At 41.9% G+C, this 20,295-nt stretch overlaps 2 protein-coding genes across 2 annotated transcripts; both read right to left on the bottom strand.

The window, feature by feature from the left end:
* Positions 1 to 6,784: 6,784 nt before the first annotated feature.
* On the bottom strand, positions 6,785 to 18,211 carry LOC120730506 (vesicular glutamate transporter 2.1-like). Its single transcript, XM_040026941.1, has 12 exons — positions 17,620 to 18,211; positions 15,977 to 16,232; positions 15,477 to 15,595; positions 14,456 to 14,570; positions 13,382 to 13,469; positions 13,099 to 13,185; positions 12,464 to 12,606; positions 12,226 to 12,375; positions 9,038 to 9,170; positions 8,841 to 8,951; positions 8,615 to 8,742; positions 6,785 to 8,266 (listed from the first exon to the last, which is right to left on the bottom strand). The coding sequence occupies exons 1-12, from the start codon at positions 17,703 to 17,705 to the stop codon at positions 7,937 to 7,939; spliced, it is 1,746 nt and encodes a 581-aa protein (XP_039882875.1). The 5' UTR covers positions 17,706 to 18,211; the 3' UTR covers positions 6,785 to 7,936.
* Positions 18,058 to 20,260, bottom strand: LOC120730516 (P2Y purinoceptor 4-like). The gene has a single exon (XM_040026958.1). The coding sequence runs from the start codon at positions 19,927 to 19,929 to the stop codon at positions 18,823 to 18,825; it is 1,107 nt and encodes a 368-aa protein (XP_039882892.1). The 5' UTR covers positions 19,930 to 20,260; the 3' UTR covers positions 18,058 to 18,822.
* Positions 20,261 to 20,295: the final 35 nt, after the last annotated feature.

Genomic DNA, 20,295 nt, shown 5'->3' with positions numbered 1-20,295 from the left:
TGTCACGGTTCGATATTTTTTTCGATTACAAAAAAATGTTCATGCATTTTTAATTTGTCATTTATAAAATTATAAATATATATTTTAACTCAAAAGTACAGTTTTTAAATTAACCCTAACCCTTGTGCGTGTTTTTTATTTTGACAGCGAATGCGCACCTGCGGACCACTTATGTGCAGCCCTGGTTATTTAGCTCATCATATTGCAGCCACAGAAATTATTTTGTCCATGAAACCATAAAGCTGCACTTTCTTTTTGCCTTATAGTCTGATTTGTCATAACTTCTCCGTTTTGTGGTAAGCTTTTCTTTGGCTGTCACTTCTTCACCCTGACTGTCTATTTGGCTCAGCAGAACTGAAATGCTTTTACACGCTCACTCACATAAGCTCAGCGATTCTCTGCGCGATCAACCTCTCACATGTTTAAGCTTGCTGCGGGAGATTTCACTTGTCATGTTTGCATAGTAAGCTAACGATTAATAAGACAATGTCAGGAATTGGTGCACAAATTATCATCACTCACAGATCAGTGCTGTCGCTCTCTATACACAGTTCGCACGATTGCAAAGTGAAAGCAAAAAAACAAGCGCAAATTCAAACGCGACTTCAATATGTCACATATTGACAGTGGCTCACCGATGCCAATGACATAATTACCCAGCTACATTTCTGAAAGAATGCAAAAGCATTGACATATATTTTTCCTACAATAGCCCGACGGGCAGGGAAGAGATAGATTTTGGTAGCCCGACTGAAAAAAATCGCTAGCTCCGGGACGTCGGGCTAGCGATATTGCGAGCCCTGTATCTGATTGAGGAATCACTCATCTTTGGAAAAGAGAGTTTATTACAGAGAAATGTCTCTTTCCAAAATAAAAGCTATACTATCCGCTTCTTCTGGGCTATATTCTCAGCAGCATAAGGAGAATCATGTGCTAACAGCTGTCTAAATGACTCGGCATGAAAGTAGCATGCTTGCTTTTTTTTGTCTGCTTCCACTTGTCTTTGCACTAGGATGATGTCGGCGTAAATGTGCAGTCATATTCGTTGTGTTCCCACTAGTGCTTTCAGGTTAATCTCGTTGAAATGACCTTAACGCCACAACACGGCAAATCTCCGTTAACGAGCTACCTCCGATCGCTCCGTGCATGGGGCTAGACGGCAAACACGTTAACGAGCTAACTGCGCTAACACACTAGTTCACACCAATGTAATTGAGCATTGCATGGCACATCCAACATACTGTTTTACTTTAGTCCATGACTCGCTTACCTTCAGGGTCATACGTCACATGAAAACCAAAATAATTCCAAACGCCAGATCTGAATGTTGCAAGTAGAGCTTAACTTCTGTCTCGCTAGCTTGCCCTGCGCTCTTCCTTCTGACTATGCTGTCTGTGTTGAGCGCTCAGTGGATCTGCGCTCGACAGTGCAGCCTAGGCGGAGTAGTCGAACACAGATTCACTGAGCGCTCAACACAGACAGCATCGTCAGAAGGAAAATTGATAAAATAAATTACAAATGTTGTATTGTTCGATACATATGCGTACCGAACCGAAAGCACTGTATCGAACGGTTCAATATCGATACGAATATCGTTGCACCCCTAATATATATATATATATATTTTAGTCAGTCCAGTTGGCTGTTTGTTGAACTTACTTGTTTGGACACATTATAGCTTTTGTGCTGCTTTGTAAACCGTGTCAGCACACGATCCGACTCACTTAAACTGAACGTACTTGTGAGACAGTAAACAGATGCCATGGGTCTTTGGAAGCTCAAGGTTTCATTCAGCCTCATAAATTTGATCCTAATACCAAGCCATTAGGAGCTGCGTTGTTTAAAATTATTCTGCAGCGGCTGATTTATGAGGACCTAAAAAGAAATTAAAGTTTAATTCCACATTATGCAGATCTGTGAAGAGAGATGGGTTTGATAATAAGCTCGGGGCTATAAGGAAATAGCAATAAGCAAAGCCAGCAAAAGCGCTGTGCAACCATGTACCCTTTCCTAACTCTACACACCTCAAATGATTTTCACTTTTTTTCACACCATCTGTCAGTAAAAGCCTCCAGCAGTGCTTGATCTAAACCTATACATTTGGATTGGCTTAATTCCAGTCATGTGACCTGACTGCCAATTTACACATCTCAGACCTTGCCCATGTGTCTGAGCGCTTGTGCAGCGAGGGATCAATTAGTCAGATCAGGCGTCTTCAATCAAACTCTGCACAATGGCTGGTGTGTGACATAACCCTGTCAGCGAATTAGAGCCCGGGCCACCGTGCGGAGGGAAACACCAACACAGCCACGGCTCATTTAACACACCGTGAAAGCAATTCTCGTAGAGACGGACGAGGGTCACTGAGTAAAGGGCAGCGCATACACAACCAGTTTATTTCCAGCCAGTGAAGAACATATGCCAACCAGCAACGACTGCAGAGATCTAACCTGCTCTTGTGTTATAAATGCATGCAAAAATAATTATGAATTTGTTGGGAGTGTGTTTAATTTACAAAATCTACAAAAATGCAGTTTCAGAGCACCAGTCCACAAACTAACGAGAATTATCCACCTCTACTCTTTTAGCATGTAGCCATCGGGTGCTTCCACCCACAGAGTTATTTTCTTGTGTAGACTTTGTGGTTCTCACTCTGATTCACAGCCTTACACGTTACTGGCAGGGTGAGAGAGCTGCCATGGTGATGATTCAGATGTGTTACCATCTGACTCCAATAAGCCTACAAGAAAAGCAGCATTTTTAGTACTATGCCTATGCCAATCTAATATTTAATAAAACCATGTTTTACCCGTTATTTATAACAGTCTAAATCATACCCACATGTCTGGAAACCAGCAAGAAGAAACTGCTTCTTTTGGCAGTCTGTAACACTATTTAGCTATTAAACATCCACCTATCCATCTATCTTCTGAACTGCTTATTTTATATTTGACCTCCAGCTGTTTGCAGCAACCTAGTAAGCCTTTATTAGAACAGACTGAGAGTCGAAGTCAGCCGCTTACATCCAGCTTATTTAATTTAAATGTGTCATGCGCTTTATTAATTCAAAAGGACAAATGAGAAAACTTATAATTTCATACATGTGTATCAGTTCTGTCTGTTATAAAGCACATGCTCTAAGCAAAGAGTTGGATGATTGTCTTATCCTTCCTTATTTTACATTCCATCCGTCCAGCGTCACGTTTGTTCTCCAGCAGCGTGGGGGTAACAAACTGCAGTGAGACGTGCTGAGAGCGACTGCTGTCCTGCAGCTCCTGGAGGGTCATGAAGGATAACATTCATTAAAACTCAGATCCAGCCACCATCTGGTGGTGTGAATAGGGAGTCCTCTGAGGGGGTGGGCGCAGGAGGGTAGAGCCCTCCCTCGGCACGTGCCTAAGCCGCTCCAGTCTGGCCCCTTTTGTGTTTTCAGCGATGGATCACAGAGGCAGGAGAAACCCCTCCGCACACCTGTGTCCCACTCAGAGGATGACGACGATCAGCGACCATCGTCAGCAGGCACGCTGCTTAAATGGGTTTGGCGAAGTGAAGCAGCGATTATCATCGTAACATCTTAAACTAAACATCTCTGAAGGCTGAACAAAGAAAGTGGCAACAAATGTATTTCTTTGAGCGGCATGATGGATTGTATAAATAAAGAAAAATTATGTGCAGAAAAGCAAAGTGAAAATAAACCCTGCAAAATATTTTGTCTCATCACCTGCAAATTCTTCCACTCTCTTATTAAGATTTCTTCCAGAGCTGACGGTGCTTTGTCAAAACACGACAAGTATCGTATTGGATCTTATCTTCCTTTGTCTGCTTCTGATACTATATCAGCGTGTATGAAGCTGTCAGTGTAATCCGATATGGAGGGGTGGGGGGTAGGGAAGTGGATGGACCTGTGATGGATTGCTTCAAATGTGACTGCACTTCCGTGGAAGGTGAAAAACAAAAGACAAATTAAATGTAGCAGTCTCTGTCTACTCCTCTCATCCTGGAAAATTCTCACCTTTGCATCCCCGTTTCTCTGACTCATTAGAGCAAATGCTATCAAATGTAATGCTAATGGATACAACTGGAAAGTACAGCAGAGATGATAGCACACCGTTGTAAAGCCGTTTTGCAGAGGGTTTCATTTAAAATCGTTTTTTAAATATAATATCTAAACGTTTAGGAGTCATGGTGGAAACACACCAGTCCTTTTTTTGTGTGTGTGTATGTTCAAATTACATATGGTTTGTAGTGGGTGCAAAGTAGTGATATATAACATGTTATTTTGTGCAAATCCAATTTGAGCCAGCAAGATCTCCATTAATAAAGCAATTAACAAGAGAGAGGAAGGAGGTGTGTGGAAAAACCACTTGCCCCGGGGATGTGTATTGTCATGTCGGGGGGTGTTGTAAAACAGTAATTACTCCAATCCTGCCTTGAAATTTAGGCCTTAATTAATACCTGATGTTTTGGGGTGTGAGGAATGTGAATTATACGTTAGGACTAAAAAAAATATTGAGAATGCAGTGTGGAAAAAGAAATTGTCTGAGCTGCAGACTAGACGGGAGGATGGAGCAGGAGGATAATTGCATGCAGGGAGAGTCCCACAGGAGGCATGCAACCCCGTCATCAAACACTCATTGTGGCTGGGCCTCATCCCATTACAGTCCCCCAGGAGCCAAAGTGCACCTGCCCCACAGACTGACAACTACTCAATCCCCCTCCACTCACCCTCCGGATTACACAACCAGACGAACATCACAGTGACCGAGCCGGAGATGCTGCAGAAATATAAAGAGTCAGTGATGCAGGCAGGTGAAGGCTGACAGACTTTCCACCTGTGAAAGAAATGCTGACAGAAGCTTTTTGCCCAATTACTGTGTATCCTAACGGGCACGTCACTGGTGTAACAGCCATGACGACTCCGGCTGGTTAGGCATGAGAAAACATGTTCCACGTGAGTGGTGACACAATTGTGTTTTCTGTCAAATTAACGTGCGCCAAGCAGGCGTGAGGGTTAATGGTTTCCCTCCTCGGCTGGGTGAATAATCAGGGGAGAAACTGAGATTTATTGTAATTGCTCCCCCTCCTGACAGTTGGGATGATTTAGACATGAAGCTGCTTCCTGTGATCCAACCATCAATTAAGGCGGTGAAAGGCTACTGTACTCTGAATGTCCATCACGGGCAGGAAACCAGTGCTTGACACAACCCTTCAGACGTCACGCCTTTCGAACGTTCCCTTCGGGTAAGAGGAGCGCTCCAAAGGTTTCACGTGCACGAGGCTGCAGAGGTTTTCCCAGGACATTTTCACCTTGTGCTGCAGTAACAGGACAATGGAAATTCATACACTGCCATTCTTCAAGAAGCTGATCAGACTTCTGATGATGGAGTCAGTCATTCTTTTTATTTTGTGCTTTTCATAGTCTTATACACCAATAAGCTGGAGACGTACATGAATTATTTACCACAGTTATCAAGATTGCTTGCTTTACTTAGCAAACAGTTAAAAGAAAAAATCTGTTACTGTTCAGTTTATCTTAAGAGAAAGAGAAGATGGGTCAGTGTTTATATTTTTAAAAAGTTGATCTTTAGAGCATTTTTCTTAGTACGAGTTGATTGCTCTAATCTGCATTTTTTTCAGCAACTCTACACAGATTATCTCCATAGATATCAATATGTCACTTGTTCTAATGTCATTGTACATTTTTATTCCTTTATGTTTTTATGCTTTAATTTTCCCTACCAGAGCTACTTATTTTATTGAGTTTTATCAGGTAAATTTTATGACAACAATATAAATATTTTTCAACCTTAAAGCTGCAAACAGTGACTACGACTACTATTGCTCTGTATATATATATGTTTTTTTATTCTAACAAAAATGCATTAATAACTACTAAGGCGAATCATCAGTGTGTTCTCCTGTTTAAAAGATTTAAACAGGAGCATTTTTTATCTTAAAATGCTAATGAATTCTAGAGCTAAACAATATTGATTCGTCTTGTGATTGGACATAATGAAGGAGCTGGGTCAATACCTTAATGTGCTACAGAGAACGGTGTTGAGCTCAAATGTGCAGAGAAGGAAATGGGTGTGTCTGAGACCGCACATTACAAACATTAAAGTGTCATCACCTTTCCTTTCCTTTTTTTGTTTTTTCCTGATCTTTTTTCCTCTGAAACAGACCCAACCTGACTCTACATCAGCTTATTAAAATCAGAAGTCTCTGCAACGATGTCAAATGGTGGTGGTGTGCATGGATGAAACAGTTTAGTAATGCTGTATCTCTTGCCTCTTACCAATTACCAGGCTACAGGGTCCAGTGCTCTCCCCTAGACCCCAGAGACCTGTGCCATTGATTTACTAATGAGAAACTTGGAGAATACAGGAGATGCTTGGCAGTGATTGGAGAATTGGTGGTTAACCGATTTGGCAGTCTGTCTCCAGTCAATGAGGACTAATGTATCATCCCATTTACACACGAGATAAAAATGACAAAAAATTACCTTTTTGATTACTTTTTTTTTTTTTTTTATAAAATGATATGAGTATTTTTTTTTATAACACCTTTTGACATCAACATACCTCTTCATTAAACACAATATTAGAAGCCATAAAATCACATTTATCTGTTTACATAATCTTTAGGCACAAAGCCGTAATAGCATCTTTTGGTCATCATAAACATTCTTAAATATTCATATATTTTAAACATCCTTGCAGATTTTTCATACAGCAAAATGAATCAAAGTGTTTTAAACAGCAAATAAAGTCAGGTGGAAGAGCCATCTATTAATCCATGTGGTCCACTCATATGCGACGATATCAATGTGTCAATAAAGTACTTTTTGGTGACAATGACAATAACCAAGGGACACCAGGGGATCACAAAACGTGGTTGTTCATACACAGCAGTGCATTCCTCCTGCGTCATGAGCACTAAAGCTGGGGTCTCCAGCCACTAATTGTAATTTGTTAAAACACACACCTTAATGTTGATCATCACATGACTCCAAAAACAATTACAGTTAAGATACAGCAAGCCAGTGTCACGTTACAAAACAGAATGTAATGGGTGGCAGCTGGTACACAGAATTTATTGCAGTGCACACCAAACATCAATAGTCAATGTTTTCTGAGCAGCAGTTGCCTTCACAACTTTTTTGATTTGTCTCACGTCACGACCGGAACCTGATTACGAAAATTCCTCTTATTATTTATAATGGCGGGAGACGCTTGAATCTAAGAACAAAGCAGTAGGCTGAATGAGGACTATCGGTGGCTGTGAGGCGGCCGCGTCTGAAACATTGATCTGAGCAAAAGTCATGCAACAAACACACACTAAAACTCTACGGTTCAACTTCACTCACGCTATTTTTGTCTTATATTGTGTTACAGGCCTCACTCGAGAAGAAGAAGACCTTTTTTGCAAGCAGACGTCTCCCTGAAGAGGTACTGTCCATGAAAAATATGGCCTTTTATATTAATGTTCACACAGATCAACGACCCAAAATTCACAATAGTCTCACAGAAACAGTATGCAGGTATATACAGTACATAAAACATATTTGAGAAACAGAATCTTGTTTTTAGAATACTTTCATAGTTTCAGTGCAATCAGAGTAGTATTTCAGAGAAAGACCCTACATGATGGTCGACTGCAGTTTCGTCTGGCTTGTCTTGTTCAAGTAGATTGATGAGCTTTGGGTCCTAAATAGTACGACTGCTGTCTGTATAGTGAAGCCCTACTGTAGGTACATGTGATGAGAAACATGAGGCTCTAATGAGGATTGTTCTGCATTGCAACTACTTCTTTACAGTGGCTTTTGAATCTTCTTTTACTTTAACATACAGAATGGATTTAAACATCTAATATAATGCTTGTGCAACTGGTGATGATGAGTCTGTTTTCGTGGGCAGACTCACCACAACTGTCTGGTTTAAGAGTAGCCGCGCTGGGTGTACATCTTTCCCGCTGGCTCCTGAACGTATTCCTCCGTTTTATCCCAGTCCTGCACCCAGCCTCCGTTCAGCTGCCCCGTGGCCCCGTAGCTTTTAGCCGGACCTCCCATCGCACCGTATCCCTGGGTGATGTCGCCCGTCTCCTCTGCCAGCTCGTCCTCATCTATAAAACCGCACTTCTCTTCGCTGGTTTCTTCAGGGTCAGCCCATGGCTGTTTCTCCCCCGATGCGAAGAGCCCGTAAAATATCACGCCTCCGTAATGCACGAGAGAAGCAATGAGGAAGACATACTGCCACTCTTCACGAGTCTGGGAAATGGACAAAGGTTGGAGCCAGGCTGAGTCCCTTTGTAAAGTTTTAGGTTATATCATAGAACAGATGTGCTCTTCTAACTTGCTCAGATTAGGCAGAACAAATACGCCACAACTGCACCAGTGGTTTGCATTTAAGTAAATAAAAATATGAGGGTAAGGATCAGGCACAGAGGGGATTTGTCATATTTTGGGCATAATGAGAGGGTTTGCTACAGTAAGGAAAGCTCTGTGATCCAGGTTTAAATGATTACACTATTAAACAGTAGACTAGGATCAGGAGATGGCTGTGGGCTTTAAAAACTCAAACAAAAATATGTTTGTTGTTGCCTGATTACGACTCACCTTGTTTTTTGTCATTGCTCCCACTATAAGAGGGCAGACCATCCCTGACAGTGTTCCCACGCCATTGGAAATGCCCATGAGGATGCTGGCATAGCGAGGGGCGATGTCTAGATGGTTCACATTGAAACCTGCAACCAAATGAAACAAGGAGACTTCCTGAGTCTGCTGCTGATTCACATTGAGGTGGGATCAAATATGAACAATACATCATTGTTTTAGGACTCACCTGATATTGCAAAACCGCTAAATCCCACCGCCAGAACTAAGAAAGAGATGGCCACCCCCTTACTGTGGGAATATCCAACCACTAGTAAAAGAGTAGCCTCCATGCCAAAGCCTGAAAACAGCAGGAAAAGAGTTAAGTCATGAACTGATGAGGAGTACTTCAAAGAACTGACAAAAATCTCACGATTAAGGCCTCACCTCCACAGTTCATGATTTTGCGGACCGTAGTGGTGGACATGATGTTGTGGGTTCGCAGGTAGTCTGCTAGCTGACCTCCTAAAGGCACGATGATGGTCATGACCAAGTGAGGGAGAGCTGACAAGATTCCAACCTGGGAAAGCATCAAATACTTTTCTGAAGCAGCTCCAACAGCAGCAGAGCAGCTGTCACAACAAGAAGGGGATTCTCTCAGTCTCAGAGCAAATCTCAGCCTCTGCTGTAACCTCTTGGCTCCTCTATCACGTGTCAGCAATAATTCACCACAGTAATATCAGAAACTCATCCTCAGCCTGAATTGCATCTGTCAGAGCAGCCTGAGTGATGCTTTACACTCTCGCTGGAGCTCAGAGGACTGGGGTAATTTGAGACTGGCTGCTTTCTTTTTACATGTATGACACATGAGGACAGGTAAAAACAGCAAATCACAGCATTTTCTAAAGCAAGTTGTCCCAAAATTGCAAATGTAAATATCCATTAAGCTTCAAAATTATTGTTTAATGTTCTATATGTTCTTTTTTAAATATAAAACAAAATATCTTTTGTTTTATATTGTTCTTTTTTTTTTTTAAATCCATGGTTATACATTTAAAATTAGGCAATTATTTCCATTGAGGTTGAGCAAATATAATACAGGGAGTGCAGAATTATTAGGCAAATGAGTATTTTGTCCACATCATCCTCTTCATGCATGTTGTCTTATTCCAAGCTGTATAGGCCGCAAAGCCTACTACCAATTAAGCATATTAGGTGATGTGCATCTCTGTAATGAGAAGGGGTGTGGTCTAATGACATCAACACCCTATATCAGGTGTGCATAATTATTAGGCAACGTCCTTTCCTTTGGCAAAATGGGTCAAAAGAAGGACTTGACAGGCTCAGAAAAGTCAAAAATAGTGAGATATCTTGCAGAGGGATGCAGCAGTCTCAAAATTGCAAAGCTTCTGAAGCGTGATCATCGAACAATCAAGCGTTTCATTCAAAATAGTCAACAGGGTCGCAAGAAGCGTGTGGAAAAACCAAGGCACAAATAACTGCCCATGAACTGAGAAAAGTCAAGCGTGCAGCTGCCAAGATGCCACTTGCCACCAGTTTGGCCATATTTCAGAGCTGCAACATCACTGGAGTGCCCAAAAGCACAAGGTGTGCAATACTCAGAGACATGGCCAAGGTAAGAAAGGCTGAAAGACGACCACCACTGAACAAGACACACAAGCTGAAACGTCAAGACTGGGCCAAGAAATATCTCAAGACTGGTTTTTTCTAAGGTTTTATGGACTGATGAAATGAGAGTGAGTCTTGATGGGCCAGATGGATGGGCCCGTGGCTGGATTGGTAAAGGGCAGAGAGCTCCAGTCCGACTCAGACACCAGCAAGGTGGAGGTGGAGTACTGGTTTGGGCTGGTATCATCAAAGATGAGCTTGTGGGGCCTTTTCGGGTTGAGGATGGAGTCAAGCTCAACTCCCAGTCCTACTGCCAGTTTCTGGAAGACACCTTCTTCAAGCAGTGGTACAGGAAGAAGTCTGCATCCTTCAAGAAAAACATGATTTTCATGCAGGACAATGCTCCATCACACGCGTACCAAGTACTCCACAGCGTGGCTGGTAAGAAAGGGTATAAAAGAAGAAAAACTAATGACATGGCCACCTTGTTCACCTGATCTGAACCCCATTGAGAACCTGTGGTCCATCATCAAATGTGAGATTTACAAGGAGGGAAAACAGTACACCTCTCTGAACAGTGTCTGGGAGGCTGTGGTTGCTGCTGCACGCAATGTTGATGGTGAACAGATCAAAACACTGACAGAATCCATGGATGGCAGGCTTTTGAGTGTCCTTGCAAAGAAAGGTGGCTATATTGGTCGCTGATTTGTTTTTGTTTTGTTTTTGAATGTCAGAAATGTATATTTGTGAATGTGGAGATGTTATATTGGTTTCACTGGTAAAAATAAATAATTGAAATGGGTATATATTTGTTTTTTGTTAAGTTGCCTAATAATTATGCACAGTAATAGTCACCTGCACACACAGATATCCCCCTAAAATAGCTAAAACTAAAAACAAACTAAAAACTACTTCCAAAAACATTCAGCTTTGATAGTAATGAGTTTTTTGGGTTCATTGAGAACATGGTTGTTGTTCAATAATAAAATTATTCCTCAAAAATACAACTTGCCTAATAATTCTGCACTCCCTGTAATGGTTCAACAGAAACAAACTTTCTTCATTTATTACTTTTTAAGATGATATTGTTTAGCCTGCTGCATTGTATTAGCAGCTAAACGTACAATTATACACGTAGGTCTACCATTCCAGCCTAATTTAACCCTGGGGTGACAATTATTAATACAATCTAAAATGCAATAGTACTTAAAAGAAACCAGGAACAAATGTTGCACCTTGAGGCAACTTTTGTTGTGATTTGATGCTATATGAATAAAACCGCATGGCTTTAATTACATTTATACCATTTAGACCCAAACTTTCTTCCTAGGATGCTTCTTTTAAACTGAGTTATTATTTACTTAGCTGCCAAAGGGAGTCGTTAGCGGCTGAAATCTAATCAAAGAGGTTGATGTGCCAAGTAGGGTATAAGAAGTTTTAAGTACTTTATGGCTGCTTTAAACACCTTTGCCCATCTGTGACTGAAAACTATAATGAGAGTGAACTAAAATAGTAAAAGCTGTGGGTGAAATTTTAAGCTTTTCACCCACAGCTTTGTGGGTGAAAAGCTAAAGGAAGCCAAAAATTCTCTGTAGGTTTCTAAGTATAAACAAAATCTTTATTATTGTCACACTGTTTTAATATTTTCATCCAGTTATGTTACTCTAACAAATTTCAGTTATGGCCAATTTGGTATGTTTATCCCAGTGGTTCTGAAATCATGGGTTGAGCCCCACTGGTGAGGCATAGGGTCACTGCAGTGGCTGCATGGTGAGCCCTCTTTTTGTTTTCCGGAGTTGGGATACCTTTGTTCAGCTAGAAAATGAAAACATTTAGTCTTTAAGAATAAATACATGACATTAGATGGCTGGCATAACAACAAAATGGACCTGTTATGCCTTTTTTAGAAGCAATTATAGCATCGTGTTTTTTGGAAATTTGATGGTGAGATCAGATGAGACATTTTAGGCCTAATAATAGACTTTATAAAGCATAAATTTACTCACCTTGCTGATCTCAAAGCCAAAAACTTCTTCAAAGTATGCAGGCTGACTGATGAGAAGCAGATAAAAGGTCCAGCTTCTGCAGAAGTTGGCCACAATGATTGCATAGACAGGCATAGAAGAGAAGAATTTCCTCCAGGGAGTCTTGAATTTCTGTTGAAGCAACGTGACAAATGCTAAATCAGCCTGAGCAGTGTTTGGTGTGGCATCAGAAATCAGAAGATACAGACTGAGCACCCACCTCCATCGCACCCATGAGCTGGGCACTTTCGCCAATGCTCTCCTCGATGTAACGGCGCTCCTCCTCGGTGATTGTTGGATGTTCTGCCGGGCTTTCATAGGACACCAAAATCCAGAACATGTACCAAAATATCCCAAAGGATCCTGAACAAATCAAACACATCAGTCATTAAAAAAAACTTCAGATGATACAGATACACAGAACGTAAAATTCAAGCGGAGATTTAGCTGCTGTCAAAATCAGAATACAAAAGTCTGAAGTTTGGTTAATTCTGTACAAAATAATGGAAAACAAACATATATACTATCTGATTTAATGGGTTAGTCATAATAATGCTTGGGCTTATTTCAGAAGTTTAGAGAGTATATATTAGTTAGATAGTTGCATGCATAGACAGACATGGGAGAGGCAGTGAACTGACTCACCGGTGTCAGTTATATAACATTGACTTTGTAGACTTTGCTAACTTTATCTAATAAGCCCACATGAGACTGTAGCAGCACAAGAAAAATGCACAGAATTGAACTGTATGGCATTTATGGCTAAGAAAAAACCCAAATGTTACATTATTTCTACCTTTACATGGAACAGAGTGTCCTTTTAAGGTGAAGTCAGTCAGATAAAGCAGTACTTACCATACACATAGAAGACAGAGGACCATCCAGTATACTGGACCAGGATCCCAGCCAGAGGCATGGCGATCACTGCGCCGGCGTATGATCCTGAAGAGGACAAATTGTCATGACTGAGCAGAAAGCGATCTGTGTTTGTGTTTAGTTACAAAGGTGTTCACTTCTTGTTTGCACACCTTTTAGGCACGGTGGTATGTAACCCTAAACCTGCACTCAAGTGTATAAAGTAACGTGATGATGCATGATAATAATGAGCCAATCTTGCTTTTGTGTGTCTGTTTTGTACCACAAAACGAGATGGTTGCCAGACGACTTCTTTCCAGCGGCGGAGCCCATTTACTCCAGATCCCGTGGCAGGCCGGGTAAGTCACTCCCTGTATGGTGAATGAAAAACACAACATTACAGCAACAGTAAGATCAGACAGCGATTGTTTCCCACCAGCTTTAACATACTTGTTTTGACAGCGTAAAAGCATAACATGCTTAATTTGCTAATTTCATCAACACTGTAGCTGTTTTCACACTTAATGAAAATATATTCTGCTTGATTGACGCCGTCTCTTCTTTTTTGCCAGAGACTTACAAGTCAAATTGCAGTTAATAACAAACAAACTGACGTGCATTGTAGCTGATCTTTCTAATAGAGACTAATGGCTTAGGTGTGAGTCAGTGCAAATTCAAGCTGACTGCCCACTTCATGAAAAAAAAAAAAAGAAGCCCTGGATTGTTCCCATTAAATCTTCATTACACACTAAGTGGCATACAATCAACTATTGATAGACACAAATTGCTGAGGCTTTCAGTGGGAGACACCCTGAAATGCTAATGTTTAATTTGTAGTAATAAGCCATGGCGCTGAACGCAGGCAGCTCCCTCTCTGAATGGTCACGAGCAGCAACTGAAACTACAGTTTGGAGCTAAACAAAACAACAAAAGAAGATGACCTTCAAACTAATAATAGCGTCTCTCCCTCTGAAATCATTCCCCTTCTTGAGCTGCGGGAGCCGCCCGCATCAAGTGGTTTTTATCTCTTTTGTTCATTGTGTTTCTATGTGAACATGGAGCTCTCTAAGCCAGGCAAGCCAGTACACATAAGCCCTGCTATTCAGGGTTTTACTTTGTTTGACGATTGTGTACTAATATGTGTACAGTATAATGAATAGAGCTTCTTTTTTTTTCAGCAGAAATCCAAATAGAGAGCAGCAGGCTTGAATAGAAACAGAAGATTGCTGTAAAACCTGGCTGAAAACAGAATGTCAGGACAATTTCATTAGGAAGGGGTCAAACTCAGCTCCTGGTTTGATAATGAGGCATCATCCTTGAGTGTTTTAAAGGTCAAAACCAAATTGTGCATCAGTACCTCCACCAACCCTTGTAATATCCTCACAAAGATGACACATCCGTAGTGGGCCCGGGCGGCAGAGGGAATGAACATGTTCAGGGTAGATGTCAGCACGATGGCAGCACCAAAAACTCTGGATAAACAGCATTACAAGATTATTTGTCAAATTTGTATCAAAATGAAATCTGTATGTGACTCAAGGAAAAGAAAAGGGGGGTCTGCATCTTTTTGATCAACTGCAAATATCAGTAAACAGTAGACTGAATCCTATATTTTAAATTTTTATAATATAGTGGAAGAATAAACACTCATAATCAAGACAAACCAGTCCTAATTGGGTGCCACACACAAAAGCGCGCACACAACAGGCTGTTATTCGGTTTCCAGGGGAGTGAGGACAGGAGGTGTTTGCAGCAGAAGGCGTCAGAGGGCTCAGCTGACTTGGTATGATGAAGCTCTTCAAAGATTCATTTAGATTCAGTTTTAACAATCCTGTAATGTTAATGTAATAAGGACCCATGCTGCGAGCTTAGCGCACTTTATTTTTCCTTGCATCTCCTTCTTTCTGCAGTATCTGTCTACACTGCGCTCTAATATTGATCGACAGTTTAACTGTTAGTTTTTTTTAAAGAATGATCGTTTTGTATATTTATCTATATTTCCAGTCAGCCAGTCAGCTGCTAATGAAATAATAAGGTATAGAAGTGGGACGCGGTGGTTGAAATCACGCTACAATCTTTGCTTAGAAGCACTTCGCACACATGGCTTTGGCCGGTGTGGTTGCCATGCCTCTGAACATAAAGGATTAGACACGGTGGTCCCGTGGGAGCTCATTAACATGAGGAGGCACGCCTGGCGGGCATCAGCCAAATCCCCAGTTTATCTGCAGGTTTCTCCAAACCTACTGGTTTGCCAACAAGTCTGCACACTAAATTATACCTTTTTTGTTCGTAGATACAATGGGAAATCAGTAGGAAACCGATATTTCCTAAATATAATCCCCTCAAAGACCTAACTCAAAAAATGTGTATAGTTTTACCTGTTTGCAGCCAGCCTGGAGGAGATGTACCCTCCTGGAATCTGAGTAACTATGTAGCCCCAGAAGAAGGAACCGTGAATCATCCCCACAGTCTCCGGGTCCCAGTTGAATTTCGCTTTCTTTCAGGCACATAAAAATAAAAACAAAATTACGTCTCTTTTAATTCGCTGTAGTTTGTATCGCAGTGAGATCACTTTTTCGTTTTTTTCCCTAAGTTGTAAGTGTTGCAGGAGAGAAATATCTGCAGAAAGATGCATATAAAATGTAATGCTTCGCAGTGAAATTGACCTCTGTGACTATCTAAATTGATTTAAAATAAAAATCACAATTTCCAATACATTTACAACAAAAAAGCGCAAATTACTCATTTTGCTATTTACTCTGTTAACACATGAAAGGCACTCAGTTCTATCTCACCACCTATCACACATAAGAGGGTGGGGTAGGGTGGGGTGTAGGATGGGGTTCATGGTGAATGAAGAGGCGGGGTTTACAGGCACCTCTTTGATGATTATCTTCCCGTTTTGGTGGATTGTGCTGTTATTGACCATGCTGACGATGGCCACACCCAAGTTACACCGGATACCGAAGGAGATGCAGAAGCCGAGCCCGCTCAGCATAGCGATGATGTATCTGCGCGGCAGCCCGAAGCACGTGCAGTCACACAGGGGCGTCTTCCGCTCCTCGTCCGCTCGCGGTCTCCCATCCTCCGTCAGCTCGATCGCTTCACCTGTTTGCTGCCGCTTTTCGAGTCTCCTGCATTTTGATTATATAATACTCATTTTTTTAGGTGATTCATATGTTCAAAGCCGGCGTGAAGGGATGATAATGATAACAAAGTACCAGCCAGATACTGTGTTTAAAGAAAGAAAACAGTATTTAAAAAAAAAAAAAAAAAATTAAAATGGATTTTTAAGCCAGATCAGCAGAAATAATTCCCCTGGAAATACCCAACACTGCTTCTTCGCGTTTATGAATGAGAATTTCATTTCAACTCCAGGCCCTGTCAGTGGCTCTAATTTATTCTTTAATCTGACACAGGCCTCCAAACGCCTGCACACTCTTCATGAGGGGGAAAATATCCTGTTATAATTTTTTCTTGACTTGTTGAAAGGAAAGGATGAATGGAATCGAGGAGAAAAAGATGACCTTCATACCGCATTGCAGTATTATCTGCATCAGCGTTGTTTGCAGTTAAATTTCACCCTATATATGTTTTTTATTAAATATTTAATTAGCTGCCATAAATCCGGTGTAGGGATTTCGCTTTGGCTCCAATTCGGGAATTTTCACCGAAATTTAAGGTGGATTTAAAAACCCTGACATGCGAAGGCCTCATCCGGTGAAATGACTGGCCTAGCTACAGCTTAAATCAAACAGATTTGAGTCACGTTTTTTTTTTCTGTGCTACAGCTTCTAAAAATCATTTCTGGTTCAGCAAATAAACGAATAAGGCTCAAAAGGGTTCCAAACATATGCAGACCCAGATTAAAACCTTCGTATTTCTTTTGGAATATTTGTCGAAGATTTGTTTTTGCTGCCATAATATAATTTATGTGCATTCCCAATGAGAATTAAAAAGAAAAAATAAATAAATAATAATTCGCTTCTATTCCACCACATCCTGCTTCCCTGCTCCAAATCTAAACCGGTGCTGTTTCCTTTGTAGTCAGCCATCAGTTTCACCCGAGCCACGTTTCATGCAGCTCTTCGTGGCCGTTAAAGAATATAGGAAGTCAGTTGATATGAAGTTCATCTATCTTGAAGTAATACAGATGAATACGTGAGGTAATAGATATCCTCCGACCTTGTGTCACGACTCGTTCTGTTTCATTAATTATTAAAAACACCCACAGCTGCTGGTGGAGGGGGACCGTCCTCCAGGGAAATATCTGATCCTTAAATATTCGGGCCACACGACTCTGCTCTCAGCACCCTGTTCGTGATTCACCTCATAAAGATGAGATTTACCTTTTTTCTTTAAAAAAAAAAAATTGTAATAATTGTAATGCAGTAATAAGCACATTCAAAGCCAGTGCACGTTTTCTTTGTCTGTGTCATCTAATCATTTGGACGTATTTTCTATTTTAATTGATCCTTCCAAAACTAATTCTGCGATTAAAAGAGATGTACAATTTCTTACCTGTACAGAGCCCCGAGGGCCTTTCCTGCCATTTGTTTCATCCCCTCTTTACTGGTGGGGAGAGCTTTCTCCTTTCCTGGCTCCATATCCAAATTATCTTCTGAAAACAATTTCTACAATACTATAACAAATATAAGTGCAGCATTAAAAAGCATATTGTTAAGATATTAATCCAGAAATAAGGCGCCTATTTCTCTTCAGCGAAAAGCATGTGTCCAGTAGAAACAAACTAAAAAATAAAATAGATGCGCCAGAAAAAAAATGGAGAAAGACGAGAGAGGCGTTCAGTCTGAAAGGGTTGCTTTCACAGTCACAAAACAGCAGTCAAATAAGTCCGCTTTTGCCTTGCGCAATGTTAATCCTTGCAGTGCCATCTTAAGATCCAGCCCGCGATAAGAAAAAGGCACCACCGAAGATCACAACTTGGATTTTTTCTTTCTCCTTTTTTATTGTTCTATTATTTGAGAAACTGAGGTGGGATTGTGGAGAGCTTGAGCCGGCGGAGATGATCGGAGCTCAGGTCTAACCTGAGGTGGGGGAATCTCCGGTGTGGGTGCAGCTGGAGGAGGTTTCAGCACCGCGGACAGCGCACAGCTCATCTACCTGTCAGCAGCTCCGCGCAATGCCCCTCCTCCCTCCGCTCCCACCGCTCGTCTCCTCTAATTCAATTACAACTTCAGATCTGTTAACAGCTACGGCTGTCAACTGCATAATCGTTCCCCACCCTTCCCTATTTTCTAATTCAGGAGAAGATGGTTTCAAGATGATTCCAGACAACTTATAAAAGGGCAAGCTCTCGAGCACTGGGCTGGTCTTCGTCGGCTTAAATCTGAGGCTGATATAGTTTGTGAAAAACAAAAGAAAACAAAACATGTCGAAAGCCTTGCTTTTGCTAAAATCCAACAAAGATATCAGCTCACTATTTGTATTTTAATTGATTTGTTTATTTAAAAGATTTGCTATTCACGCACGCAGAACCAGAAGAAAGTACAGCACGCAGTCAACCACGCAGAGGCAGTGTTGTGTAAGAAGCAGAGCAACCTTCACAGATAACAGACAAGATAAAGGAGACCAGAAACCATTGTTCTTTGCAGTGTATGTATCCGATATTGCCACTTAAGAAACGGAGGGGAGGGCTCACAGCGGTTTGTGATCTCTGACACATTTACACAAAAAAAGAAAAACATTTAATCAAATTCCTCATTAAGGTCTAGGTGCAGGCAGTGCGCGCACAGGTGCAACACTGGACACCTCCTGCCTTTTCCTAAGGTTCATCTGGGTCCCTTTAGATGTTGCCTGCATGCGTGGACAACGTGGAAACATGGCAGCAATCGCGCCGTAAAACTCATTCCTAAACTGGCGTCCTGTAAGGCAGCTGAACAAGGGGTTAACGCAGGTAATGAGGCCGCAAATACACATCTCCAGGACGAAGGCCGTGTCTGCGGGTCGCCAGGAGGCGGGGCTGTCGGGGTAGATCGCCCGTATCACGACGGCAGCGTTGCGGCTCAGGTGATAGGGCAGGTAAAACGAGGAAAATATGACTAGCACTGCGCCCAGCAGCCGCCTGAGCCGCAGCTTCTTGTTGAGGTGATCGGGGTGGAGAGGTCGACGGCGAAGCTCTCTGATGCTGCGCAGGCCGCAGTAGCAGATGGCGAGCAGCGGGAAGAGGAAGCCGATAATGGAGCATATGAGGGAATAAGGGAGGCTCTCCCCTGTTTCACGCAGCAGTACGTACATGGTGCACACGGTGCGGTTGCTTCCGGGGCAAGTCTGGATCAGAGTCATCCGGGCAACAGGTATGCTTAGGAGCAGCGTGGCCGTCCACATGGCCGCGCACAGCAGACAGGCCTTCCGCCGATCGAGCAGCACCAGAGAGCGCAGTGGGTGTACGATGGCCAGGTATCGGTCCACACTGATGCAGGTGACGAAGAAGATGCTGAGGTAGAAGTAGTTGTGATAAAACATCCTCACAGCAATGCAGAGCGGCAGCCCCTGGTTCCAGTACATGTGGTTCAGATGGTAATGGATGAGGAAAGGCAAGGCCAGGAGCCAGGAGGTGTCAGCTAAGGTCAGGTTGAAGAGGAACACCGTGCTGCGGGTCCATCGATGCAGCCGCAGGGCGAAAACCCACAGGGAGAGCAGGTTGAGGGGAAGCCCGAGGATAAGCACAGTCAGGAAGGAGGCGGGCATAATGTAGAGCTCGACCACAGTTAAACCATGATGGGTGTCCAGATCACAAAGGTCTTCCTCTGGAGTCTGGATGACCACAAGCACAGTGTCCAGCTCATTGGCATTTAAATACATCATCATCTAAACTATCAATCCGATTTGTTTACTGGGCTCATATACAGAATCTAGGCTACACTAGAAGTATTCATCCTCATCGAACAACATGATAGTCATATAAGCCCTAATCACAGAGCTGAAAAATATTTCAGTTGATTCACAGTTTCATCTTTAATTGATACACGTTTAAAATCACATTGAGTCTTTACAACCTACCTGAATCGGGCTGTTCCCCATGTCTTTGTTACAGTAGGATCTGCACAGTGCCAAGTGAAACAACCCTGCCAACATATTTTGGTGTAAAACACACCCACCAGTGCGAGCAAACACTGAATAGTTATCAGTGCTCTCTCTCCGGCCATCTGTTCTGTGAAAAGCAACTTTGATGTC

Source organism: Simochromis diagramma, unplaced genomic scaffold (genome assembly GCF_900408965.1).
Source record: "Simochromis diagramma unplaced genomic scaffold, fSimDia1.1 OVJJ01000293.1, whole genome shotgun sequence".
NCBI lineage: Eukaryota > Metazoa > Chordata > Actinopteri > Cichliformes > Cichlidae > Simochromis > Simochromis diagramma.
This window is presented reverse-complemented; position numbering and strand designations above follow the sequence as displayed.

Excerpts from the sequence above, each read along its gene's own strand:
- LOC120730506 (XM_040026941.1), bottom strand. The coding sequence starts at position 17,705 with ATGGAGCCAGGAAAGGAGAAAGCTCTCCCCACCAGTAAAGAGGGGATG. Across the intron at positions 12,376-12,463 it reads AGCTCATGGGTGCGATGGAG|AAATTCAAGACTCCCTGGAG; the intron begins GTGGGTGCTCAG and ends TTGCTTCAACAG. Across the intron at positions 8,743-8,840 it reads TAGCGGTTTTGCAATATCAG|GTTTCAATGTGAACCATCTA; the intron begins GTGAGTCCTAAA and ends ATTTGGTTGCAG.
- LOC120730516 (XM_040026958.1), bottom strand. The coding sequence starts at position 19,929 with ATGATGATGTATTTAAATGCCAATGAGCTGGACACTGTGCTTGTGGTC.